The sequence below is a fragment of the Drosophila nasuta genome, chromosome X (genome assembly GCF_023558535.2).
Source record: "Drosophila nasuta strain 15112-1781.00 chromosome X, ASM2355853v1, whole genome shotgun sequence".
Taxonomy (NCBI): domain Eukaryota; kingdom Metazoa; phylum Arthropoda; class Insecta; order Diptera; family Drosophilidae; genus Drosophila; species Drosophila nasuta.
Genome location: NC_083459.1, coordinates 32,280,169 through 32,306,740, shown reverse-complemented (window position 1 = coordinate 32,306,740; position 26,572 = coordinate 32,280,169). Strand labels below are relative to the sequence as shown.

The following is a 26,572-nucleotide window of genomic DNA, read 5'->3' as shown; positions in this document are numbered from 1 at the left end:
GGAAAACAACAGAAAAGAATGCGATGCGAATGGATTCTAATTAGAACGATACGATCATCAAGAATTCATTGAGTTATTGTGAGATTTATTTCCTTAACTTTATGTTTATAGATCAAATAAGTCGACGTCCTTCATGCAATACGCGATCTTGTGTTCTCGGCTGGTTAATCCAATCGATGACATATTATAGTATGACTGACTGATCTTGGTACATGCCAAACTTGGTTTATCGTAATGTCAAATGTGCGGGCGACATGGACATTTTCAAAGAGATTGCAAGCGATCGCCCCCACAATGATCACGTCCAGATGGCAGATCCCCCCCCATCTACAATCAACAGACTTTATAGTGTATATAGAGAACCCGAAGAGATTTGCTAAATTTCTATTTGATTTTAATACACTTAAACGCAATCAATTTTATTGCGCTCGTTTCGGTTGCCTGTCGAATCGAATTCAATTTGATTTGCTTTTCGATGTGAACTTGGATCTGGCACTGAGAGCACCGAAGTGTGGGTTATGGATTTTTCTTTTCCTTGTTTCTTTTTTTTAATTTGGCATTTGCAAGATCACAAAAAATAATCGAGAAAACCGCGTCGAAACATACAAAAACCAAAAAAAAGGAAAAAAAAGTTGTTTACAAGCAACCAAAATGCGAACGTTGGAATCTTAGGAAAAAATGAAATGCTGCCGCTGCGTTCCATATGCACATGATCCACATAGACACATCGTAGATCGTACATCTATCTGGCTATAATCGTATATGTACGGCATATACAGCGACTTATGTGTTAACATAAAACAGATGACGAGCAGCAGCTGTGACTGCCAATCGAATTCGCTTTGGTTACCCAACTGGATATGGATATCGCATCGCTGTTGGGCTTCTCATTCACGTTACGTTAACGTGCCAAATGCCCCTTGCTTACGTCACATTCCTCCCTCCTGCCACGCTCCACTGATTGCAGCAGTCCAACATGAGTAGAATAGAGAAAACTGGGCTGCCTGCTCTCCAGTTAATCTTCAAGTGAGATAAGTGCAGTCTTTAATTTAATAGTTGCTTTCAATTCAAATCTTCTGAATACTATTTGCAATGTTTTTTCGTCTCAGTGCAGCTTCATCTGTGGACCCGAGATGATATTAATACAATGTCAGTTCGTATTAACGTTACTCGTAAGTCGCTTTATACCATTATTTTCAATACCAGTTAAGCTTGTTTAAAACGTGCCAAGCCAAGATAAATTGCAGCTCATGCAACTAATGAAAACAATTAAATTGTATATATACAACTAAATTAAGCTGTCACATAAAGATAGATAGATAAAACAAAAGTAAATTACATGCAGTTCAAAACCGATAGGCCAATAAACAACAGTTCAGTTCAGTTCAGTTAATCGATAATCAGCAGTTCAGTTCAGTTCAATTAATCGAGCTTTGCATTTTGTAGTTCACACTCCTGCCGCTGCTGCGCGCGAGGTCGCCACAGTCGCTGGCCATAGTGCGCGCACGTGACGAATGCGCTCGCAGCGGTCGGCTAACAGCCGAACAGAGACGAACACTCGATCGGCTCGAGTATGCGAACGAGTTGTGGGTGCAACGCTATCTGCACTGCTTTTGGACGCAGCTGCAGCTGTGGGAGGATAACGATGGCTTCAATAGCATGCGCATTGTGCAGACCTACGGTGGACCGCATCGCTTCAATGTGGAGCAAGCCTTGCCAGCCATCGGCGGCTGCAATGCGCGTGCTCGGCGCACTTCGACGGGCAACGCCATCGATTGGTGTTACAAGGCGTTTGTATGTATACTGCGCACTCCAGTGGGCGATTGGTATCGACACTACATGCTGGATGTAATCAATGGCAATGCTTAAAAGTAACGTCAAAGTAAATAATCGATACTGCTTGCTGTTCAATGTTCGTTAGTGTGGTAAGTGTAATCGATTATCGATAGATTACGAAAAGACAAATGTTTTCATTTTGTTTTTCTATTTGACAATGTTTAGCATCTCAAGGCAACAGTAATCAGTCACAGTAGACTTAGGCAACAAAATTCAACAAATTGAAGACTCTGAAGGCTTTGACAAAACCAATCTGAAAACAAATAACCGGCAAAGATGGAAAACAGTAATATACGCGATTTTGGTAAACCGAAGGATGGTACAATCGACAAAATTGACTCGGCGATAGCCACTCAAATTGACACAACTGCCAATAGCAACAAGCAGAACACCGTCTCCTCCCCGCAAATCAAAGCTGACGATATAATTGAAGGCAGTGACAAACAGATGGCCGATATTGCTTCAGTGAACAGTCATTATAATCAGGACGAGAGCAAAGTGCAACCAGTTGCTGCCGATGAAGACAATGGAGCTGCCGTCTCGAGTGCTGGCGGTGCTGCCAACGGAGCTGAACAGCAACCGGAGGAGCTGCCACCGAAGCCAAAAGGTTGTGACAAGTGCGGCAAGAAATTTGGATTAACCGGCGGATTTGCGTGTCGCTGTGGTGGCACATTTTGCGCCTTTCATCGTTACAGCGACCGCCATGATTGCAGCTTTGATTATCGCGAATTGGGTGCCAGCGAAATACGTCGCGATAATCCAGTAATTGTACCCGAAAAGCTACGCAAATTGTAGTATGCATTCATTCTATATTGCTGTTGTAATTCCTATACTACCTACCCTCTATATATTTGTTTATAAATTAAATTTCGTGAATTTTTATTTTTGGCATGAACTAACACAACATTGTAAGAACGCTTAAAGCGCAATTGCACAAAACAGACAAAACGACAAACAAAAAGCCTGTTCAGATGTACAATAAATTATTCGAATGTATTATCAAATATTTAGTGATTAGCCAAGGATTTAAAAAAAAAACCTAAAGGGCTGTTGTAAAGTTCTAATTGTGTATTCATTTAAATTGTGTGGCGCCATAATAGGAACCTGTTGTTAGCGCCATCTATGGGGGATTTTAAAGCAATGCAATGCACAGATGTTTCGTTCACCTGTCGCTGAACTAGCTGCGCGTGCCAGCTGATTCCAATGTAGAAAGCCGTACAACTCGGTAACTATTTCATTTTTTGCACTTACAGTTTTTTTATAAGTGTCAATAAATTATGTTCCATTATATAGTAGTTTATGGTATGCATGAAGCTCACCTTTATATATTTTTCGTCGGCCAACGCACTGGCTTATGCAGCCCTGTCAATTATGCCTGTACACTATACAGTTGAAAAAACAAATGCCTATCATATAAATAAATTAATCACATTAAACGTCGATATATTTAACAAATTATTGAAATGTTTTCGTTATACTTGCAAACGAAAATTCAAATTAATATAAATATAGTAATGGTATATTTGTGAACAACATGCCTTGCAGACGCGGTGTATTTTTTGGTATATTGCGCGATTGTGCGGTGCGGTCACACTTGTGTGTGTAGCAGCAACATAATTGCAAAATAAACGACGCCACATAAACATAAACATAAACAGCAAAAACATTGTAAATTGAGTGGCAAGAAAAAGGCGCGAATAGCGGATTAAACAGTAAAGTGAGTGTGTGTGTGTGGTGCATGCATGTAAATGGAGATGGAGAAGAAGGCCAAAGAGCAATTGCGTCGGTATAAGAAGTCGCGACATGCGCACAGCAGCAGCGACAGCTCCAGCACCGACACTGATAGCGGCAGCAGCTCGTACAGCAGTTCCGACAGCGAACGTGAGGCCCACCATGGCCACGGCGGTCATCCGCATCAGCAGCAGCGTTCGGCCGAACGGCATCATCGCAAGAAGAAGAGTTCACGGCGAGCGGGCAGCTCATCGGGCGACGAGCGACGAAAGCGTGACAAGCGCGAACGTGAGCGTGACCGTGATCGGGATCATGTGCAAAAGAAGCTGGTGGCCAAGCGCAATCATCTCAAGCGCAAGCTAAAGGAGGCGCGTCTCAAGAAACGCGCTGCGGCCGCCTTGAGTGGCCACGGCCATCGAGCATTGTCCCCGGCCACGCAGGCCAAACTCAAGAAGCTGGCAGAGCGTAAGCATTTGCGGGCCGAGAGCAAGGAGCAGCGTGAACGCGAGCGCGAAAAGTTGCGCAGCGTGCATCGCGAGCGAGAGCGCGAACGGGAGCGTGATCATCATCGGTTGGGCGGCAGCAGCCGGTCGCCAACGGGTGCAGCGAGCAGCACCACGACAACGACCAAGATACGCATTCACCAGGATGTGGTGGGCAAGCGGCAGAAGAGTCCCGGCGCCGGCGGTCTCTCCGGTGGCCTTGGTGGCGGTGGCCTGGGCCCCAATGGCAATGGCGGACCCGCGGCACGGCAGCTGCATCATCAGCTGATGTCGCGTGAGAAGATCATCATACAGACGCGAACACGCGGACGCACACCCTCGCTGGAGCGTGAGCGAGAACGCGAGCGCATGGAGCGTGAACGTGAACGCGAGCGAGAGCGCGAACGCGTCGAGCGTGTGGAACGCGAGCATGAGCGCCAGCGTCAGCACGAGCACAAGCTGCAGCGGCACGATGATCTGTCGTTGCGCGAACGTGAACGCGATCGCCGCGAGCGTGAACGCGAACGTGCTGAGCGCGAGGCGGCACGCGACAAGGAGCGCGCCGAGGCGCTGGCCCGTTGTCAGGAGCGACAGCGTGAACGCGAGCGTTTGGCTCGCGAGAAGATGCGTCGCCAGGCTGAGGAAGACGAAGCGGTGGCCGGTGGCAAGAAGGGTGGACCGTATGGCGTCGCTGGAGGTAGTGTGCGTGAACTGGACATGGCCATGCAACCGTACGGAAGTCGCGAGCGTTCCCTGGAGACTGTGGACCGTGTGGGCGGACGACATGTGCGCGACAAGCGCGAATTGGACGCTTACGAGCGGGAGCAGGAGTTCTTGGAGGCGGAGCGTCACGGGCTGATCGACGAGATGCGTCGCTACGGCGGCCAGAGGCGTCGAGAGCTCAGTCCGCTGCCCGAACACTATGCACAGCGCATGCGCGATCCACGCGACATCTACTCTGAGGAGGAGCGCGAGCGGTAAGTCAAATGACAGACTATCGTTTGATAGATGCAAAATATATCACTTCTTTATTTCTTTATCCTGCTGTCTGTCTGTCCATCCCTTTAATCATCTAGAACTCAGCTGCTTTGACAGCTAGAAAAACCAAATTTGCTGATTAAGATGGTTAAACGAAAATAGTTGCACCAATAAGAAAACACATTCCAAAATAGCTTCAAATTATCTATCCTGCTGTCTGTCTGTCCGTCCTTTTAATCGTCTAGAACTCAGCTGCTTTGACAGCTAGAAAAACCAAATTTGCTGATTAAGATGGTTAAACGAAAATAGTTGCACCAATAAGAAAACATATTCCAAAATAGCTTCAAATTCTCTATCCTGCTGTCTGTCTGTCCGTCCCTTTAATCATCTAGAACTCAGCTGCTTTGACAGCTAGAAAAACCAAATTTGCTGGCAGCGTCTCTTAAGATGCATTAAGAAAGTAACCAATCTACTTTATATCTAATTCACATCTACACATTTAATTTAAAAGTAATATTCACTTTTGGTATATCAGACCCATTTCATTATGAAATAATGTGCAAATATGCAAATATCGTGTCTTAGATGAGCAATGGTTAAATTTCACGCTAAGGACTAATTTTAAATATTGCTACAATTACAACATCTCATTTGCCTTCAATCAATACTTTAGATCTAATTTTTATAATGTTCAAGTGATATATCTGACCCACAGCTACGAATTTCATGTTGAAGTAATGTTCAAATATGCTTTAAAGCTACAACTGGTTCGTGTCTTAGTTGAACACTGGCTAAAGTACAAACTAAGGTGTTTGAGCTTGACTAAAAGCAAAAATACTCTGGAGTAAATTTAAATATTGAAGAAGAAAGAAGAAGAATTTGTAGAAGAAACTCTCTCTCTCTCTCTCTCTCTCTCTCTCTCTCTCTCTCTCTCTCTCTCTCTCTCTCTCTCTCTCTCTCTCTCTCTCTCTCTCTCTCTCTCTCTCTCTCTCTTTAACACACTTCTAACACTTGCTGTCTTTATATTTTACAGTGCCTACAAACGCGCCTATCTCGATGCACGCTACTCGCGGGAGCGCGAAGCTTGGCTCGATGCGCGCGATATGCGCGACTATCGCGACCTGGACGCCGAGGTGGCACTCTATGCCGACGAGCGAGAGCGCATCTTGCGTGATCGCGAACGCGAGCGAGAAAGAGAACGCGAACGTTTGCCAGCGCGTGGCGATTATCGCGCCGAATGGGAACGCGACTGGGATGAGGACAATGGCGGCGTCGGCGGTGGCGGCGGAATCGGTCCAAGCGCCGGTGGCGGCGCCAATGGAAATGGCAATGGGACGCCAGGACGTGCCAGCGGCTTTGTGGGCGGTCCCAAGCGGGGCGGCGGCGGCGGACCAAAGCCACCGACGGCGCAGCAGCAGCAACAACAACAGCAGCAGCAACATCACTCGGCCTCGGAACCCGATTGGGATGCCGATGAGCGTGAGGATGGCGTCGGCGGTGGTGGAGGCGGAGTAGGCGGCGATGGCGTTAAGAATGAGCCCGCCTGGCTGGAGCATGATCAGCGCGAGAAACCCTCACGTCCCTGGCAGCAGTCGAGCAACGATTGGCGCGACAATGATGAGCCCAGCTTTGGACGTGGCGGCGTACAGAGTAATGTGAACGCTGGCAACGACAGCGGATCGGTGGCACATCATGCGGCCAACTCGTCGCCGCATCATCATGTGCATCCGCGTGGCGAACGCGGCGCCGGACGCGGCTTTCGACGTGGCGGCGGTGGCGGAGGCGCTGCCCACAATCACGAGCATGGCGAACGTGGCTATCGCTCGCATCCGCCTCCGCTGATGACGCTGCCCGTGCAACCTCCGGGTGGCTATCACGGCAGCTCGCGTGGCTTTCCACACAAGCGATTGCCTTATGGCGGCGGTGGAGGAGGCGGTGGCTTCCTCAAGAAGCAGCATGCGCACATGTCAGCGACAGCAGCAGCCGCAGCAGCAGCTGGCGGAGGTGGAGGTGGAGCTGTGGGAGCCGCATCACAGTTGCAGCAGACTCATCAGCAACATCAACAACACCAGCAGCAACAGCAGCAGCAACAACAACAACAACAACAGCAGCAGCAACAGCAACATGGCCAAGCGAAGCCCAGCAATGCGGCAGCTCAGGCCAGCGCTGTGGCAGCGGCAACAACAGCGGTTGCAGCAGCGAAGGCGGCTGCACAAAGTGCTGCGAATGCGACCACAAATCCGGGCATTCTGGCGCAGGTGAGCAAGCTGGCGACGACGAGCATTAAGCAGGAGGATGCCAGCGAGGATTCTGCGGGCACACCCGAACCCACAACCACAAGCAGCAGCATTGGCAACGCCTCCGCCTCCGAGGCGGGTGCCGGAGATGCGGCAGCAGCAACAGACGCTGCCACGTTGCGGCAGCTGCAGCTGAAGCAAGAGCCCAAGACGAACGGAGAGCTGAGCGAGATTAGCGACAGCGACGATGACATACTCAACAAGACGGACAAGGTGAAGCCCAAGTGTGAGCTGCAGTTGGAGGTGACACAAGAGCTGTCCGCAGATGCATTGTCCAACAGTGATGAGCACATCAAGAGCGAGCCCGAGAAGACGGCAACAGCCACAACGCCAACGCCAACAGCTGCTGCAACAACTGGCGCAACAGCAACTGTTGCCGCACTGACTCCAGCGACAGCTGTGCAGGCGTGCATCAAGAGCGAGGATGTGGACGAGGTGCTCGACTTTGAGGAGATCTCCGATGGAGAACTGGAAGAAGACGCCAGGCACAAAGGTAAAAGTAAACGAAATAAACATTTCAACACACACTTCTTCACTCCTCCCTCTTCTCTAGGCATTGGCGATGCTTTGGGCGTTGACTGGCAAGGCTTGATAGCGGAGACACGCAAACAGGCTACGGATCATGCCGCCCAGCAAGGCGTCGAGCGCAACACATCGGCCAAACAACGCTGGCAACCGCATCATGTGCTGCTCGACATGGGCATCAGCTTTGAGATGGCTGGCCCGGAGTATGCGCGTCGTGTGCTCGACGAGGCGCGTCAACAGCTGCGCCAGGAGAAGGAACAACAGCAGCTGGCGTTAATCAAGACCGAACCGCAAATGGAGGCAGCAACCACAACCACAACAACATCGACAACTACAACCACAGCAACATCCGCTATTAAGAAGCCGCCAGTGCACGATTATCGGGAACTCCTCGATCCGGAGCATGTGGAGCCATTGGCCTGTGTTCAGATGGGTTTGCGAAGCGCGGCAGCTGAACGTTTGCGTCTTGTGGGCAATGTCTGTGGTCCCGGCAGTCGGGCGCTTAGCGCTCGTCAGGATTTGCGACTGCGACGGCAGCTGTGCGGTTTACCTGCCAGGGAATGCGATTTTCCACGCAATGTGCCGCTGGTGAGCGAGGGATTGCGATCGCTGGCCATGCACATGTTCCAGCGCACGCTCGATGTCAAATGAGATCCGCTCGCTCGACAGCGGCTCGAGCAATTTAGCTATAGACTAGACATACAGATCTACATGCAATGCCATCACCAAGGCAGCGATCAACTAAATGATGACGAAGATGATGATGAGAATACAGTTTAAGAATGGATAAAGTGCATGATGTGTCCTGAGCTAGACGAGTTCAATTACCTTAATTAACAAACAATGTTCGGATTCCAATTAATGATGGAGCGAAGAGCAACTAAATAATGCTCCATCTTTGAAAACGTTATATAATAATATATCTATCCTACTATATTGCGATTGTGTAAAATAATTCAAAGATTAAACGTGAATATTCAATGAACTTCATGCAAACACTGAGCAGACACTTTGATGGACGGCAGCAGCAGAAGCCCAGAAGCATTGTCAGCAAGAGAAAGAAGTAAATAGTAAGTTAAATGATGAGTGTGCTTAACGCGAATATACCGCGCACAAAATGCAAGATCAGTGTTGCTTTTTAATGCAAGTTTGATAGCTGGTCTTCTACTTTCGTTCGCAAGTGCTTATCGCATAAACAAATCACTGTTCTTCATTCAAACTATAAACAAAAATGACACACGCTTGCAATCGGAACTGTTCCCAGGGCAATGATAAACTTAATTTCTAGGCGATCAGCAAACACGGCGAGCGAATCTCTTCCACTTGAAGCTTATCGCTATGGCAAAATATAGAATAGCTAAAAATATTGCACAAATTGCGCAAGGCATCGATTACAGATTCCCCAAGGCACAAATCAAAGTCAAAAATCAACTCAATGCTGAAAAGTTTTTGATCATCCGTCTGCCCGTATGTCTGCCTGTTTGAAACTTGGCGTCGATATTTAGTCCACTATATATCGTATATTTCTATATCAATATCTGACGGATCGAAACACTATAGATTATAGCAACCATAGGAAGAATTCTACAAACTTCTTATTTGAGGAAAGAAACAAATCGAAGTATTTAAATGGTAAAAAAAAGTTTATTGCAACTAATGAAAACTTCATGAGCTCCTTTTCTAAAGATCGGTGTGTGCCCTAATCCAGTCATTGAAGTAGTAGACACGAGCATAACCATCGGGATAGACATTACCGCAGCCGCCGTAGACGAAGCCAGCGATGCCCACAACCTCGCCATTGTAATGGGCCGGACCACCAGAGTCGCCGTTGCAGGCGCCATTGTTGGCCGGATGCAAGAGGCACAACATGTTCTCATAGCCATAACCGATGCTAGCATTGCAGGCTTCCAGCGTCATCGATGTCAAGGTGTTCCACTGCAGATAACGTGGCAGATCACCGCCAGCACTGAGACGACCCCAACCGGATATGATGATGTCCGCATCCGCTGGCGTATTCTCGCTGGGCAATGAAATGGGCTGAATGTTCTCCGAGAAGATGAACGGAGTCTCCACCCGCATCACAGCCAAATCGTTGAGGAAATTGCCGTAATTCTCATGCACAATGATCTCGACGACTTGAACCAAAACTCCGCCACTGAAGCGATCGTTGGTGCCGGCGCGAATGTTGAGATTGCTGGCGGGATAGACGACAACGGTGCCATTCTCGTACGTATTGCTCACGCAATGGGCAGCGGTGAGCACCCAGTATCTGGAGAGGATCGAGCCACCGCAACTGTGTGAACCGCTGTTCCTCAGCGATATTTGATGCGGGAATTGCGCCTGAGTGGCATCCACACCACCAACCACACGTCCATCGATGCTGGGCGCCGCCTGGCAACCGACAACAGCGATCAAAAGCACTGAGAGTATTCCCTGGAGCAACATGTTCACAACTGACAGTTGTCCAGCGACGAACTTGCACTTTTATGGCAAACCCAGCTAAGCTCCCCAAATGTTATTTATTGTGCACATTTGAGCACTCAGGTTGCGCTAAGGAAACTATTCGCTTATTTGTTGTTACCTCTAAGATTTCGCCTTGCGAATATCTTATCGACACTCGAAGAAACGCGTGCGATTTACGACATTGATCCAATCTTATCACACTTACAGTTGAAATTCTCATTACTATCATCATTGCACTATCGTTGGTTGTGGCTTTGACTCTTCGAATTCCCATTATCAACTGTCGTTTTTGTTCTGTTTGATTTGATTTAATTATGGCCAGGATGACCACCGATTGCTACAACTATATTTACTCTACTATCTACATTTATTTATATGTTGTTGAAATTCCAGCTGTTTATTTTTCATGGTCCCAATTACATTTTCTCTGGGAATTCTACTTTAATCGTGTTTCTTGGAAGGAAAAACATATCAACTTATAGTATGACACATTAACAGTTTAGTTATTTTCAAAGCTTACAAGAATTTGCTATACTGCTTTTGATATTATTATTTTAAATGAATTGTTTCAAGCAATAATATAATCATTAAATTCTAAGTTGATACTTGACGTTTGTTTCCTTCTTGGTTATTACCACTTACTATAAAATATTAATGGGCATACATTCATTATAAAATAAAAAAAAGGGGCGTAGATTGCAACCAGCGTATCCCTTCGTGCAAGTGCTGTGATAAGAAATCTAATTTGAAACATTTTGCAGCATTAAAACTTATAAACTAGTTCAAACTTTCGCGCTGCGCCATTTAACAATCTCAGCTGCCTGATTAAAAAACCATTGCATACTTTTACAGTCATCTCTCAGTTGTTGGCAATTTTCAAAAATCATGGCATACTTTCGGGGGCACTGTGAATGCCAAAAATATAGCCAGAAATAAGAAAGTCCTTGATATCTCAGAAACTACAAGGACGATTTGGATGTCCTTTGGCATGTTGAAAGACCTAATCAAAAGTCGTTGATTGACACTAGTTTCAACCGGAACCTTAAAAGGATTTTCGAGTTATCAACAAATTTATGTATACAAAAAATAGCGTATATCTCCGCTCCTGTAAGGACTTTCGTCCTTTTTCCAATTGATTCTTTAATTTCGTGTCAAAAGCTACCCGTATGCCAAATTACATCTGTCTAGTCCTTCAAATGGCTGAGTTATGGCGGATTTCCGGACTTGTGGTCAATTTTTCCATGCCTACCCCTTGCAAAATTTTAAGTTGCCTTTTTGAGAAAATTTCTGTTGCATACTTTTAGGTGTGTCATTTCATATGAGCATAATTTTAGAAAAATGCTCATAACTTCGCCATATCCTGCCGCAGGATGTCGAACTCTATCGATTGTCATTAACAAAACATTGGATCATCTAAGAATCCAACACTTGTAAAATTTCGCAACGAGGGCCAAAGGAAACATGCGAAGAACACAAAATCCAGGATTACTCGCAAACGGAAAGGACAATTCGGATGTCCTTTGGTCAGCTGATAGGTATTTCCAATACCCAACGTTTGAAACAGGATATGCCAGGATATGCACGGATATGGCCGAGTTATAGCCAATTTTAGCTGAAGAAAATTTTCATATTATCTCCGATCCGTCAATAAATCCTTTTAGAGCCTGACGAGTAATGAAGCAATGCGAACTACTTTGTTGTATAATTGATTTATTTGCTATTGCTCATAACAATGCGGGCAAAACTAACAAAGATTAATAATATAATATTATTATTAGAGAAGTACATCAATAATGGATATTGTCTTAAACTAGTTCATACAATGATTAAGCCTATAACTAAACGTGGACAAAGATTATGTTTAAAATGCGAAAATAAACTTTAAAATAGCACAAAAAGTGGGGCAAAATGGAATGTACGATTTGTTTTCTTAATGTGACAAACGTGATTAAAAAATAACAAATGGTCGTGGGAAGAAAAATACTGAAATTTAAGTGGATGCTTTTTAAGTGATATTAAGCTAAAGATACTTTTCTTTTCTTTTTTTTGTTGCTCTATGCATTTTCTCTTTATAAATAATTGTGGGTAAAGCACTCGTAGTATAAGTTGTGTATTCAGTACGATCGACAGGACAGTTCCATGCTCCTCAGGACAGTTCCAGAACTCCTTCTAGACGGTGTAGAGGGTGCTATTATCCGGCTCTACGGCAATGGCCTGGACAATGAAGCGTCTGCGATCCGAATAGTCGCTAGGAGCTGATGGCTGTTCGAAAATAAAGAGAAGATGCAACATTATAAATAAGACAAAGAAACAGCATATGCTTGACATTTAAAGCGTTAGTTGGATAAGCAATTAATATAGACAATTTCACCACGAATTCAAAACAATCGTTGAGGATCTTTGGCGGGATTTTTTTTGGGGGGAACGCAAGCACATGCAAGGAAGTAATTACAAATTATTGATAAACATGAAATACTCACACAATACAAATACAACAAATACAATTGTTGTTCCTATTTACTTTTTGGGCCTCAACTCAGCTATAAGTTTACAATTTGCCTTAAACATTTTTCCTACTTTGCCAATAATTATTACATTTTCATTTTTTGTTTTTCTTACATATCACAAAACGGTCCAAAAGATTGTTAACATTAATGATTAATTTATAGTTGTCTTTTACTCAGCTATTTTGTTGGCTAGTTTTATAGTGTCGATAGTGAAAATTCCTAACAATCTTGAAATAAAGCTGCCTTTTATTCTTATCACGGAATTTCACAATATTCAGACGAAATCCCAAATGCAAAAGTTCGCAAATTGGAAAACGTTTGAATATCAAGACAATAACAACAATGTTTAGGTGTGTGTGTGTGTTTTTTTTCTTTTTAGGAATAATACTCGAGACTTTTGATCTAAAATGAAACAGAAACAAATACAAAAACAGTTTTAAAGGAAATGCAGGACGAAAAACAAATGTGCAATGAAACAACGTTAACGCAAGTGAAAAACTGAACAAATGTTTTTAGGGAAAAGAAGCTGTGCAAAATCTAGGGCTGATGTCCCCCAGAAAGAGTTTAAAAAACTTGAACTATTATATTTATACTTCTGTCATAATTATTATTATTAGATGTTTACTTTTCTACTTATACTTATACTATCTATTCCTCATACTTTGTATTGAAGTTTGGTTTAATTTCCAATTACTATCCACTGAATAAATAATTAAAAATATAATTAATTATAATTGTGAGAAATCAACAAGTAACTTAACGAGTTTATGTGTTGTCCACAATACATTAGCAATAATCAAACAAGTTATTTTTAATACCTATTCAAGTCTAGCAACATTTCAAATTATCAGTAACGAATACTGTTTGTTTACTTAATTTTTGGAAAATCCCTAATAAATTAATGAAATGTTTGCAATATAAACTATTTCAAAAATGTTACCTAGTCGCTTTGTGTTGTCAAATATTAAAATTATATTAAAATAATTAGGGCTTCTTACTAAAATATACCAAAGGCTATATTTGGTATACTGATATAGTACTACATTCAAAATATACTAGATTGTCAGCCAAAGCATCTAACTATTTCTTAAATAAGATCTACAATTTGTGTCTGATCGTAACCAAATTTTCAGGAATTCTAAAAAACTATAGTTATTATTAAAAAATTATGCCTGATATTTGATTTGCTCTTACAGTCTCTGAGATCTAGATATTCATACGGACGGACAGACAGACAGACATGTCTAAATCGTCTCGCCTGTTGACGCTGATCCAAGAATTTATATGCTTTATAGGGTCGGAGGAGATGCCTGCTTCTGCCTAGTAAATAGTTATAATACCCTTTTACGATATGGGTAACGCTTATAAAAATTTTCAAAACAGAAATAGAAATACCTTTGAGCCTAATCATAGTATGCTTTGCTTAGAAAAAACGATAATCAAAAACTTGAAATTGAGAACGCTTCAATTAAAAAAACTAGCTTTTAGCTTTAACATTTGAACAATTAAAGAAAGCAATTGCATTGTGGAAGTGTAAATAAATAACGGAACGGAGAAACCAGAGACCAGGACAACCATAACCACAAACCATAGAAAGAATCCACCACCACAAATTGGTAAATTTCAAGGTAAGCGCAAAAACGTTGAATAGCTAAATGTAAAATGTCGATGATGCTGATGCTGAGTGGAGGAGGGAAAGAACGGGGGATTGTCCACTCACATCGGTGCATTTGCATTGCGACTCATCGAAGATGGTGCCGGTGGTGCAGCTCTGATTGTAGCGACAGGCGCAGGTGCAATTGGCATCGTCCCAATACTTGTTCTCCGATTGCTCCAAGCACTTGTCACGCGCATCCGTATTTTGGCACTCGCAGCGACACAGATCCTTGCGATACTCCTGATACGAGTTGCAATCCTCGGCACGTATCCGGCAATCGCATTTGCACTTCACATGCTGCTCCACCGTCACAATCACATAGACCTTCTTCTTGCTATTGCTGCCATCCAATTTACGCACTCGCATCTGCAACGCCTCCGTCTCCGTCGGTTGGCACGCAATCAACGTGGAGCCGCAGCAGCCGCTGCAGCGATTGACGCGTGTGCAGACTGGAGCATAGCGCACATTGCCGCCACTTTGTTCCGCATCCTCTTGTCCCACATTCAGCTCCACAATTGTCGGTTGCGGCGAACAGCTGGCGGCCATCGCCAAAGGCGGTTGATCGGCACTCCGCTTAAATTGTTCTGTGAAACCAGGTTGATATTGTTTAGTAATTGTTTCGCACTTTGAAGTTCATCTATGTACTTACCCCTCGAGCTGCTCTTGCCCTCAACATCCGTGTACTCTGTCGTCACATTGCTTAGCTCGAGAGACAGCTACGATAGAGAGGGAGAAATATAATAGATTAGTAGCTGCTTGCGCATTTACTTCTAACTTCCACCTCGCTTAACGGCCCAATTTCACAGTCGCAGTTAACTGACAAAAACATTGAGTGAAGCAATAGAGTTCTTCTGTTGTGTTGCTATTTTTTTTGTGTGGTCGTTAAGTGAGATATATGCCGCTAAGTGAAAGTGGTCATTAAGTGAAAATGATGTAAAGCGCTAAACTTATACTTGTGGGTCGAATTTAATCACATTGTCTATAAAATATTAAGATTATTTCAGTCAAATAAAACATAAATTATGCCGCTAAGTGAAAGTGGCCATTAAGTGAAAATGATGTAAAGCGCTCAAGTTATGCTTGTGAGTAGACTTTACTATTTTAATTTAATATTATTTCAGTCTCACTTTTAAATAATCAAATAAAACATAAATTATGCCGCTAAGTGAATGTGGCCATTAAGTGAAAATGACGTAAAGCGCTAAAGTTAGAATTTAATCACATTGTCTATAAAATATTAAGATTATTTCAGTCTCACTTTTAAATAATCAAATAAAACATAAATTATGCCGCTAAGTGAAAGTGGCCATTAAGTGAAAATTGCGTTAAGCGTTAAAGTTATGCATGTGGATAGAATCTTATAGCATTATATATACAAAACGAGAAGAATCTTAGCCATTTTTTGCCGCTAAGTGAATATGGCCATTAAGTGAAAATTAAGTTAATAATAATAAAGTTATGTTTGGGGATATAAACTAATCATATTTACTATAAAATATGAAGAATATCTTAGACATATTTTGAAATAAGCAATATAGTTTATAATATGCCGCTAAGTGAAAGTGGCCATTAAGTGAAAATTACGTAAAGCGCTCAAGTTATGCTTGTGGGTAGAATTTAATCACATCATTGTCTATAAAATATTAAGATTATTTCAGTCTCAGTTTTAAATAATCAAATAAAACATAAATTATGCCGCTAAGTGAAAGTGGCCATTATGCAAAATCTACGTAAAACGTTGTCAGAGTTGAGGAACTAAACTAATAATATTTACTTAAAATATGCAGGGTATCTTGGCCTTACAAATATTATACAGCTAAGTGAATGTGGCCATTAAATGAACAATGACGTCAAGCGTTAAAGTTATGCTTGGACAATATCAATCATATTTTAAAATAAAATAAATCACGTTTCAAAATATTATCGTTAGCGGCAACAACGAGAAATGCACTTAAGCGATAGTTTCAGCAAATTGCGTTTAATATTTCAAGCGTGACCTTTAACCCGCTTTATTGCCTCGCAAATGTCAACAGGTTGTAGTCGATAAGCAGAGAGATTGTAATACATTTCATCCAGGCAACGAAACAGCTGGACAAAGCAACTCGAAACCAAAACAAAATACTTGTCAAAGAATGAGAACAGCTGAGGCAACACTCAATGGAGAGAAGGGGCGGTGAGGGGAGGGGAGATCTCCTCACTCTTAACGTAACGGCAGCTTAGTCATTTGGCCAGGTTAACAACAACGACAGCGATTGACGTCGCTATCAGACATTCCAACGAATTAAAAATGGAAACACGCGCAGCGCATAGAAATTCGCTATTGAAATGTCTCTGGCAAAGAGAGCACCGGAAACATCTTTGGCGACAGCTGAGTCAACTTTGCACTAAACCAACTGACATTTTACAGGTATATGTGTATGTGGCTTAAATCTATTCCCTGTAGAATCATAATCGCCAACGGGCAACAAACATTGACGTCGACATCTGTTAACCAATTGACCAATTGACACGTCGCGTGTATTTCAGTTTGCCATTGTTCCATTCGTGCCTTGGCCATGATTCACGACGACAACGACGACGGCGACGCCATTTAGTGGTTAACTAATTAATCGTTAACAAAACAACAAACTACATTCATTCATATGCAAACATTGGGATAAAAGTTCAGTTCATCTACAGCTAAACCTCAAGACTTGAAATTCTTAATTAAATTTCACACTTTTGCTACAATTACGATTTTGCGTATCCTCTCAAATTTGCTAGTAACTTTTACCTCAGCTTAATCTTTACAACATTCTCTTGTACAACTCTCCTAATCAACTTTTTCTTTATTTCATTATTTATTTCTATTGTCATACTTTGCTTTTGCAATTGATTTCATATTTTTGTTGTGGAATTTTTCTCGCTAAATCCACGTTTTGCTCATTAGCACCGTTTTTTTTCTCTCTATGAAATTAACTGTTTCAGGTGGCGCAGCCAACTTAATAGCATGACCTTGACAGGGTTGCATAAATGCCAAAGTGAGGTTAACAAACTTTACGTGTTGCAGTGCAAATGCATGTTTTATATATATTATTTTATTTGGGAAAACTTTTAGAGAGCGAGATTGATAAGTTAATTTATGTAGGTAAACTTTTAAAATGAGATTAAAATACTGTTTTCATAAAGAAAGCGAATGCTAACGATTTAAATTGATTTGAAAAATTGAAATCTTGAAATCATGTCGAATGGTAGATTTATGCATCAGAGATTTTAAGCTCTGCAAAGCATGTTATCGATAAATCGATCAGTTAATTAGAGGGAAGTCTCCGCAATACGACGCAAATCGAATTCTTGGTACAGTTGCGTTTAAGGAATCAAAACAAAGGCGGGAAATGCGATGCTTAACCAAGCGAATTGTTTGTTTTTCCAATCAAATTATTTACATTAAAATAATTATCTGCAGCTGTACCTGTAACTGTATCTGTATCTGTTTCGTTATTTGTATCTCTATCTGCATCATCAGCTGTGTCTATAGCGTTAATGCTTATTTATTTTGCCAAAAATCGCAAAAGCAGTTTCCGCTGCGGCGACATTAGAAATCGAAGAGAAGAGGGAGAGAGAGAGGGAAAGGGGAGATTCGGGACTTATCTCATTTTTTTAATTGGCTCGCAAACACAAGAAAATGTCGAGCGCAAATAGAGATGAATATGAGTAACGCCTAATTAAAAGCGTAATGCAAGTGATACCACACGAGTATTTGCTTTTTCGGAATCCAAGTCGGCCATTATCAATGCCAGCTACGACGACAGGGGGTTACGAAGGGGGTGGGGGTGGGGGGTGGCAGACAGCCAGAGGCGCCGCTGTCCATTTGCAGTGCGTTATCAAAATGTAAACAAAAATGTACGAAGCAGACAGCGACTGTAACTGAAGCTGCTGCTGACCCAAATAATGCAGCATCATCGCAATGTGGCGCCAACTGTTAAAAGTTGCTTCTGCTGCTGCTGCTGCTGCGTTGACAGCGTTTACTCACCGTGACGGGCTCAGCGCCGGCAGTGGCAGCGCCTTGGCAGCAACTCGACGCATCTGCTGTCTCATCGATGACACTTGCTGTCGCCGCTGACGCTGATGCTGCTGCTTGACGCTGTGTTCGCACCTTGCTGGCGCCCTGTTGTGCATCCGACGTTGATGTGTAGTAGTAACGGGACTGCGCAGTCGCCGCTGCGCTGCAGCTGATCAAAAGCAACAACAACAATGCGAAGAACTGTGTTGACATTTGACGTCGACGTCGCTGTTGCGCATGCTGTAAATCATTGCTGCTGCTGCTGCAGCTGCGTGTCGTGTGCTGGGTTCGTGTCATTGCTAAGCGATGTGCCTCTGTTAAACCACTGTTAACTGCACGAGGACGCTGCTGTTATCGTGTTGACTATTGTTGTTGTCTGCAAATAGAACAAAAAAACAAAATGAAGGGGGAAAAAGAGTTAGTTGGAGCTTGAGATAGTATTTGAATTGTAAGTTAAAAGCTTTTTTCTTTTCTTTTCTGATTTATGACCCGCAAGAGTTGTGAGTTGTAAGCTGTGTGTGGTTGTGTGTGTGCTCTTCTCGATTTATTTATGACTACAGGTGTTCTCCCTCCACCTTCCCACCCACTGGCAGACAGACGAAGACACTGAAGAATTGGGGTCAGTATTTGTTGTTATACATATTTGTTGTCAACTGTAAATGACAAAACCTTTTTATGGTTAACTTGACATTGATACAAAAGCACACACACAAAACAGAGAGCCAACAACAACAGCAACAGCAACAACAACAATAACAGCAGAGGCAAGTGCAGCGTTATCATAATTAAACACAGACGAATACACCTACACACACTTACATGCATGCGTATAAGGTTGCGTATGTTTGTGTGTGTGTGCTCACAATCATGCGTCAGGCATATCAATAAGAAAACCATCAAAATGATTACATGACACTTCGTCAATTAATTACGACATCGACTAGAAGATACCCTGTATGGCAATAATTCATTTAAGCGCACATTTTATAAAATATACATATATTTTTTTTAATTAAGTAAGAAAACAATAACTATGAAAAATCAAAAACAAATATTCTATAATGTTCGATGTGTCATGAAATAAAGCAAATGATTTATTTGTAGATCTATTTTAGCTTTCTTTTACCGAAAGTTTTTATAAAAACACATCTATTTTTAATTGTAAATCTATTTCAGCATTTTTTATTGCATGTTTTCATAATTTCACATTTTAATATTTACTTGGCTTCTTACAACTTTAACTAGTTGCAATAGCTTGTTACAGATGCGTGCATACCCTTTGAGCTAATACCGTTACAGGGTATATGTTATGTACAATTGAATTGCCTGGCACTTTGGGCCATTTTTGGTCGCAACAATGAATGGACAACGTTTGTTTTGTTGGCCTGGTTGCTTGAATTGGAAATCAGCTGGCCAAGAGCGGACCTATGACTGGATTTAATAATCATTACTTTGATAAAAGTTGTGTGTTTACTTTTCGTTGCAGGAAGCAATAGACAGATATGTGGAGTAAGAGAGAGAGAGAGAGAGAGAGGGGAAGTAAAGAACAATGATACACTCATACACAATGATCCGCAAGGTGCTGATGATTAAATACCCTTAAGTTGTATAATAATAATACAAATTGATAATCTTATCATGAAGCAATGTCATCAAATATTGTTTAGTTTATATTTTTTATTGAGGAAAAACTGATTCATGGAGAAGATATTGTTATTACATTTATTTAACTCTATTTGCACTAATTGTTTACTAGACAAGTTGCAATTTCCGCTGCAGACTTTCTAATTTCCTGTCATAAAAATACTTCTGCAACTGACGCATAAAGGAATAATTTGTTGAACACCTTTGCTTGTGAATGAATTGAAAGCAGGAAGAAGAAGAAAGTGCAAAGAACCGATCAAAGTAAAGTAATCGATTTCGATAGGAAACTAGGCGTATCGATTTTAGTGTCAACCATTTTGTGCAAACGTAAGCATTAAAAAGGAAAACACAAACTTCGTTTGCATGTGCGGATGTATTTGTGTTTGTTTTGGAAATTGCGATGCATAAATATGAAAATTCTTATTATAGGTCAGTGCTTTAGAGTTTCACTTTCAGCTGTTTGCTGCTCTGTAGATTGTCGATAATGTTGCGCATAACAGAAATTATAACAACAACAATGCACGAGTATTTTGTATGCAAGTGTATTTGTGCTGATAGCGCGGCTCAAGGCAGTTTATCAGCTAAACAGCAGCACCAGCAATAATAATAACAACAATAACAACAACAACAATGCTTTGCGATTCATTCATAAAATTGCAACAATATGCAAAATGAGCCCCCCCCACAAAAGCAAAGAATGCCACGCATACAACAACATACAAGAAGAAGAACAACGACAACGACAAGAACTAAAACAAAACAAGGCGAAAAATACCAGAAGTGGAATACCAACAAAGATATGGCGTGTGCCTGCAGTGGTGTGCAAGTGTGTGTGCGTTTGCGTGTGTTTAAAAATAGCTTAAGCTGCGATTTTCATACAGCAGCCTTACCGTTAAGCAAGGCAAGAGTTTGCCTTGGCAACTTTCACGCACAAGGCGCACGCGCGCACCCACACACACACACTCCATACAGGTGTTTGTTTGCACAGCGCTACACATACAACCAAACATACAGTTGACTGTTATTGTTGTGGTGCTGCTGCCGCTATCATCTTGTTATTTTTTCTCTTACGCTGTGCTTTTATTTTCTTATGAACCCATTCAGCAAACAAATGCTGATTGATATGACAAAACCAAAGATATTGTTATTGTTGCTCACACCCACCTGCATGCTATATGATTCATCATGGGTGGCTGCAGGAAGCAAAAAAAAAAACCTACAGACTTTCTGTTAACAGTGCGCTGTTAGCATGACTCAAGGCTGTTAAAACTGCAAGACGAAAAATGTCGTCGTCGTCTGTGCTTTCGGCATATTTTCGTATGCAGCTCTGCACATGTGTTGTATGCATGCGTGTGTGTGTGCGTACCTAGACAAAAGCTACGTGCTTACATTCTGCTGCTGCGCAGCCGCCGGCTTTGCTTATCATTATATATTGTATGTATGTACGTGTGTTATTTACTTATGCAGCAGCAGAGAAGCAGAGACAGAAGCAGCGACTGCGACAACGCATGTCAATGCCGTCTATGACGACGCTGCCTGCGTACAGATTACAAAATTAAGCACGTTTTAATTAATAAACCAATGCGTATTTGTATTTATATGTATATGTGTGTCTGCGGTTTAAATCGTTCCCATCGACGGCGCCGACAACACCAGAAGCAGAGAGGCATCGCTGAGCGGTGCGTCATGCTGCTGCCCAGGTTCACATCGCCCGCCAGGTTGTCATTCAGAGTTGCCAGATCAAGCAAACTCCCAAAGCGATGCGCTTTTGCGTGTGTTAGTGTGCAAAGGAGCGCCAATTTCAATTGCCAGAACAATGCCACCCTAATAGCTGTGACAGGGACAGCAACAACATTCGCATTGGCGTCGAGGCACGAAGAGAAAACAAAAGGGACACACAGACAGGGAAAGATAAGAGCAGCCGCTGTCGCAGCAGCAGCGTCTGCGCGCAGCTCACGCACAGAAAATGCAAATCAATTACAATTATGAAAACAAGTAGGAGTAGAATGCAATGACAGTTGACGACTATCGATATACCCTGCAAATATGCGTTTAAATTGTAATTATGCAATTATAATTTGTATTTTGTATACAAAATAACAAAAATTAGAATAAGTTTTATAAAATAATATGAAACACTTGCTAAATTTCAATTTCTACAAATTATATCACAAGTTTTACTTATGAGTAAACAATATAAATTATTTACAACTCTTATGAAACAATTGAGAATATTAATTTAAAAAGAAATGAATCAATTTTTACTACAGAAAATTAAAAATAAAAACTGGATTAACTAACCAGCTTACTCATGAGAGTACAGGGTGTGGTAATAATTCCTACATATCAAGCGGAAAATATTCGTAGAACGCTTAATATAACAACATGTCTGCTATAACTGAGGTAAAGGGCTACTGCGGGATACTGGATGCAGTATGCAGGGGGATTTCAGAGACACACACAGGGTCTTGAGGGCGAGTTCTGTAAATGTAAAACAATTTTTTTTTTTACAAGATAAATTGTGGATTTGATGGCCCCCAAGCGGTCTACTCGGTGGTCGGTGTTGGTCGAGAGGGCATAAACCCAGGAAAACAATTGAAACAGAATGCGAGTGTGAACGATAAGCAGACAATAACATAAAAAGGGGCAGAAAACGATAAGACAATTGTGATCCAAAAGCGATTGGATTCCCGATCGATAATATTTATAGTGTGTATACTGAAGAAGATGGTATCATATAAAAGTAAATATTTATGTTTCAGTTTTCTTGCAAACCTGAATATTATAAAACGAAAACAGTCGCGCTTTCGCAGTAATGAAATTTGATATTATAACCAGTTTTGACTTAAAAGTTCAATACTATATAATTTCGGTATTGCTTACGTCTTTTACCACAGATTTGTTCTCAATCTTTTTTGTTTATTTTTTAATCAATTTCACCAAAACATGTATTTCGAAAACTGAACAAGTGACAAATGATTTAGATTGGTTGTGAAAGTGCACAATTAGTAAATAGATCAGGATTGACAATGCTCTTTCAATACAATATATATGAGTCGGATTTCCGTTTGAATATGGAGCACTCATTCCGGTGAATAAACACAGCACAAAACACAACCATTCAAACTGCAATTACATTGTGATTGTTATTCGCATTCACTTAAAAAAAAAACAGCATGCGTTATTCACATCTTGGTTGATTTAGCTAATTCAATTTGCACATTAAGCTAGGCGCCTATAAATGTATTTAGACATTCTGACCAGTTAGGGAAGAGAGTCGGATGAGTTAATGGCACGTGGAACAGACATTGGGTATAATTTTTCAATATATATAATGCAAATCTCTTTACGTCCGTCCGTCTGTCTGTCTGTCCGCTTGCTAAATCGTCGAAAACTTGTAAACGATTAAAGCTACAACTATTAAAGTAACATATTAATTAATTGCCGGGTATATCGCAGTTGAACTGCAGACTTTTCATGCTTGCTTTAAGCCACGTTTAAACACACACACACACACACACACGCATTCGCAGGGGTTTAGTCAAGCGCAACGATTTGCACGGGTTTTTTATGTGATTTTTTTTAAAACACTCGGAGAACAAAACACAAAAAAAAAAAAGCAAAAAAGCAATTACAACTTGCGGCGATGACTGATAAAAATATTGTTCTCATTTCAGATTGCAAAGCGCAATAGTAAATTATGTATAAAAAAAAAAAAAAATAAATATAAAAATAAAGAAACAACCGCAATCAAAAGCAATAGTCACAATGCAGCAGAGCAACCAAATGAAAAAGTCTTTATACGTAACAAAAACAAAAAAACAAATAAACTTAACAATAACAACAACAACAATAACAAAAAGTTGTTGGCGTTCGAGGTTCGCTACTCGTTTTAACTTTGCTTGACTTAATTATACTTAAGTTAAACTCGGTTATTGTTGTTGTTTATGTTTTTTCCCCATATTTGTTGTATTTTTGTTATTTTTGCATAAAATGTGAATGCACTTACGCGAATTGTGTTGTTATCGCAATTGGAGAACGTACAAAACAAAACAAAAATTTTCAAATGCAAACTGCTGTTGACTTGGGAGGAGTTTTGTTAACAGAGAAGTCGAAAAATGTGCACGTACAATAAATACACTATAATGTAAAACTCGCACACATAAAAACACACAACAAAAATGCTTTAATTCTATATTTTTTTGTGACTATGTTTTGCGTTGGCGTCGCAGTCGCAATCGCAGTCGTCGTCACTAACACACAACGGTTAATAATCCAAACACTAGCACGTTTCGTTCAAAACTGTCGTCTGTGTGGGCCAAGTACGCGACTTTAAATGACAATAACGTTTTATTTTCGCCGCGCTGTTGCGCTCAGTGCGTGCTGCCGTGCTTCTCTCCCACTCTTCTACTCTCTCGCTCACTAGCTCGCACGGCTGCTGCGATCGTCTCTTGCTGTTTACAGCTACTGTTAAGGCGTATGCGTGCGTACGTGTGTGGGTGCGAGCGAACACTACTGCTGGGTGCAGCAGCAGGTGCGCTGTTAATTAACAGCGTTTGTGCAGGCGCCAAAATGTTAATATGCAAAAATACACGTTTAACTGTTTCAGACTCTTTTTTTCCTTTTTCAATGGTTATACGCGTAAATATTAATCGTAAATAAAACTGTGTTTGAAATGCATATTTAAAAAAAACAGATACTACGAAGAAATAAATGCCACATAAACATTTTAAATTTGTTGTGTTCTTAATTAGAACCAACTGGTTAACTGTTTGTTCATCTGGATCTCTGATACTAGGTGCTACCATGTCCGTCTGCTGTTCGGTCGTAAAAAATGCCTCACATATGATAAAAGTTAAGGATTTCCAATTTGGAGTCATTTCCTATGAGTTCAGTTTTAGTCCTCTACCAACTCCTTAAATCGTGTAAAAACTTAACTAGAACCAACACTTTGGGAACTCACCAGTTGTGCTTAAGCTGATTGTGGCGCAACAGATCGATGGATCGAAAGAACTGCGTGTTGCACAGTTGACAGATGTGCTTGATGTGACCGCGCTCCGACATCAGATGCTCCGTCAGGTGAATGCTCTGGGCAAACGCCTTGCCGCACTCTGGACAAACGTGATGGGTGCGTTGCATGTGCTGACTGCGCATATGCTTCAGCAGATGATCGGCCGTGGTGAAGTCCGCCTGACATTCGGAACAAATGTGGGCACGCAGCAGGACATGTTGACGCTGAAGATGGGCACGAATTGCCTCGCGATTTTTGTGCGTTTTGCCGCAGAAAATGCAATCGAGTGGATTGCGTTGATGCGATTGCTCCACGTGGTTTAAGAGGCTGATGCCGCCAGTGAAACCATTTGCACAAATGGGACACACATATGCGCTGGGTTTGGGCTTGGGATCGGCAATGCACGACTCTTTGTCTAGGTCCATGGGCCAGCCAAACGTGAGATCATCATCCCAGTCTAGCATTGGCAGCAGTTCATCGATGTTCTCTTCCAGCATTTCCAGATCCTCCGTTTCATCCACCACACTGCCATCACAATTAATATGCACCTGATGATCGTTCTCGGCATGCTCCAATAGGCGACTCATCGAGCTGAACGCGCGAGCATCGTTGCAGCTGTCGTCGGCACACATGCCACAGTAGAAGAGCGAATGTTCGCCATGCCAGGAGACGACATGTTTATAGAGAAAAACCGGAGAGCTGTAACGCTTGCCTGCTGTGCCGCATTGCAGGCACATGTAGCGTGTATCGGTGTGTTTGCGTTGCATGTGCCGTTGGCGCAGCTCCTCATCACCAAAGAGCGTTAGGCAGTATTTGCACATGTGCAGTCGCTCCATGCGAGCATCGCACAGCTGTTCATGCGTCTTGCAGGTGAGAAAGCGCGAAAAAGCGACCAAGCAACACCGGCAAAAGTAGCGTCGTCTTGAGGATTGCCGTTTTTTCGTACTTGCATTCGGTATAAGGGCAGCGAGTGCACCTTTGTTATTGTTGTTACCCAAATTATCCTTAGGTAATATACGCTTTGGCTCCATTTTGGTTTACTGCTTTATTGTTCATTTATTATTTACTGCTTGCAATTTTAACCCGACTCTGTTGACATGCTATCGATAACTGAGATTCAGCGGTGTATCGATAACTACAAACTGCTTTCAACTGTTGCAATGCATTTCAAAGTGCACTGTAGGCAGTTGCAAATAACTGCGAATAAATATCTATTTTATTAAGAAATCAATTATTTAAAATAAATTACATAAACTGACATCCATCGGCATTGTTTGATGGAACTGACATCATCAGCAGTTTGCATATTGGCAGCACTTGCATTTGTGTGCACGTAAATTATCGATAGGCATTTTGGTTGCACCCAAAAGTAGTAATTTGGTCATACTTGCAGGCGCCG

General features: G+C 42.0%; 6 protein-coding genes across 7 annotated transcripts; 3 read left to right on the top strand and 3 right to left on the bottom strand.

Moving 5' to 3' along the window:
- On the top strand, positions 1 to 2,141 carry LOC132795830 (uncharacterized). The gene is made up of 4 exons (XM_060806738.1): positions 1 to 1,026; positions 1,115 to 1,172; positions 1,447 to 1,925; positions 2,002 to 2,141. The coding sequence occupies exons 1-3, from the start codon at positions 977 to 979 to the stop codon at positions 1,867 to 1,869; spliced, it is 531 nt and encodes a 176-aa protein (XP_060662721.1). The 5' UTR covers positions 1 to 976; the 3' UTR covers positions 1,870 to 1,925; positions 2,002 to 2,141.
- On the top strand, positions 2,113 to 2,631 carry LOC132796754 (uncharacterized). Its single transcript, XM_060808017.1, has one exon. The coding sequence runs from the start codon at positions 2,113 to 2,115 to the stop codon at positions 2,629 to 2,631; it is 519 nt and encodes a 172-aa protein (XP_060664000.1).
- Positions 2,632 to 3,347: 716 nt separating this feature from the next.
- On the top strand, positions 3,348 to 8,547 carry LOC132795818 (fl(2)d-associated complex component). Its single transcript, XM_060806726.1, has 3 exons — positions 3,348 to 5,026; positions 6,061 to 7,817; positions 7,878 to 8,547. Exons 1-3 carry the CDS (start codon positions 3,585 to 3,587, stop codon positions 8,498 to 8,500), a joined length of 3,822 nt encoding a protein of 1,273 aa, XP_060662709.1. The 5' UTR covers positions 3,348 to 3,584; the 3' UTR covers positions 8,501 to 8,547.
- A 917-nt stretch (positions 8,548 to 9,464) lies between these two features.
- Positions 9,465 to 10,352, bottom strand: LOC132795827 (serine protease SP24D-like). The gene has a single exon (XM_060806734.1). It carries the CDS (start codon positions 10,292 to 10,294, stop codon positions 9,530 to 9,532), a length of 765 nt encoding a protein of 254 aa, XP_060662717.1. The 5' UTR covers positions 10,295 to 10,352; the 3' UTR covers positions 9,465 to 9,529.
- A 1,990-nt stretch (positions 10,353 to 12,342) lies between these two features.
- On the bottom strand, positions 12,343 to 18,815 carry LOC132795823 (uncharacterized). 2 transcript variants are annotated; one of them, XR_009633467.1, is made up of 5 exons: positions 18,489 to 18,815; positions 15,126 to 15,192; positions 14,540 to 15,060; positions 12,793 to 13,221; positions 12,458 to 12,574 (listed from the first exon to the last, which is right to left on the bottom strand). XR_009633467.1 is itself a non-coding variant. In XM_060806731.1 (4 exons), the coding sequence occupies exons 1-4, from the start codon at positions 18,813 to 18,815 to the stop codon at positions 12,482 to 12,484; spliced, it is 1,008 nt and encodes a 335-aa protein (XP_060662714.1). In that variant the 3' UTR covers positions 12,343 to 12,481. The 2 variants fall into 2 exon arrangements, 1 of the variants encoding a protein (XP_060662714.1); XM_060806731.1 differs by lacking the exon at positions 12,793 to 13,221 and having other exon boundaries at positions 12,343 to 12,574.
- LOC132795821 (zinc finger protein 354C) lies at positions 18,758 to 26,291 on the bottom strand. The gene is made up of 2 exons (XM_060806729.1): positions 25,126 to 26,291; positions 18,758 to 18,894 (listed from the first exon to the last, which is right to left on the bottom strand). Coding segments are annotated over exons 1-2 (1,080 nt in total). The 5' UTR covers positions 26,205 to 26,291; the 3' UTR covers positions 18,758 to 18,893.
- Positions 26,292 to 26,572: the final 281 nt, after the last annotated feature.

Excerpts from the sequence above, each read along its gene's own strand:
- LOC132795830 (XM_060806738.1), top strand. The coding sequence starts at position 977 with ATGAGTAGAATAGAGAAAACTGGGCTGCCTGCTCTCCAGTTAATCTTC. Across the intron at positions 1,027-1,114 it reads GCTCTCCAGTTAATCTTCAA|CTTCATCTGTGGACCCGAGA; the intron begins GTGAGATAAGTG and ends GTCTCAGTGCAG. Across the intron at positions 1,173-1,446 it reads AGTTCGTATTAACGTTACTC|TTCACACTCCTGCCGCTGCT; the intron begins GTAAGTCGCTTT and ends TGCATTTTGTAG.
- LOC132796754 (XM_060808017.1), top strand. The coding sequence starts at position 2,113 with ATGGAAAACAGTAATATACGCGATTTTGGTAAACCGAAGGATGGTACA.
- LOC132795818 (XM_060806726.1), top strand. The coding sequence starts at position 3,585 with ATGGAGATGGAGAAGAAGGCCAAAGAGCAATTGCGTCGGTATAAGAAG. Across the intron at positions 5,027-6,060 it reads TCTGAGGAGGAGCGCGAGCG|TGCCTACAAACGCGCCTATC; the intron begins GTAAGTCAAATG and ends TATATTTTACAG. Across the intron at positions 7,818-7,877 it reads AGAAGACGCCAGGCACAAAG|GCATTGGCGATGCTTTGGGC; the intron begins GTAAAAGTAAAC and ends CCTCTTCTCTAG.
- LOC132795827 (XM_060806734.1), bottom strand. The coding sequence starts at position 10,294 with ATGTTGCTCCAGGGAATACTCTCAGTGCTTTTGATCGCTGTTGTCGGT.
- LOC132795823 (XM_060806731.1), bottom strand. The coding sequence starts at position 18,815 with ATGACACGAACCCAGCACACGACACGCAGCTGCAGCAGCAGCAGCAAT. Across the intron at positions 15,193-18,488 it reads CCGGCGCTGAGCCCGTCACG|CTGTCTCTCGAGCTAAGCAA; the intron begins GTGAGTAAACGC and ends TCTCTATCGTAG. Across the intron at positions 12,575-14,539 it reads CGCAATGCAAATGCACCGAT|CCATCAGCTCCTAGCGACTA; the intron begins GTGAGTGGACAA and ends ATTTTCGAACAG.
- LOC132795821 (XM_060806729.1), bottom strand. The coding sequence starts at position 26,204 with ATGGAGCCAAAGCGTATATTACCTAAGGATAATTTGGGTAACAACAAT.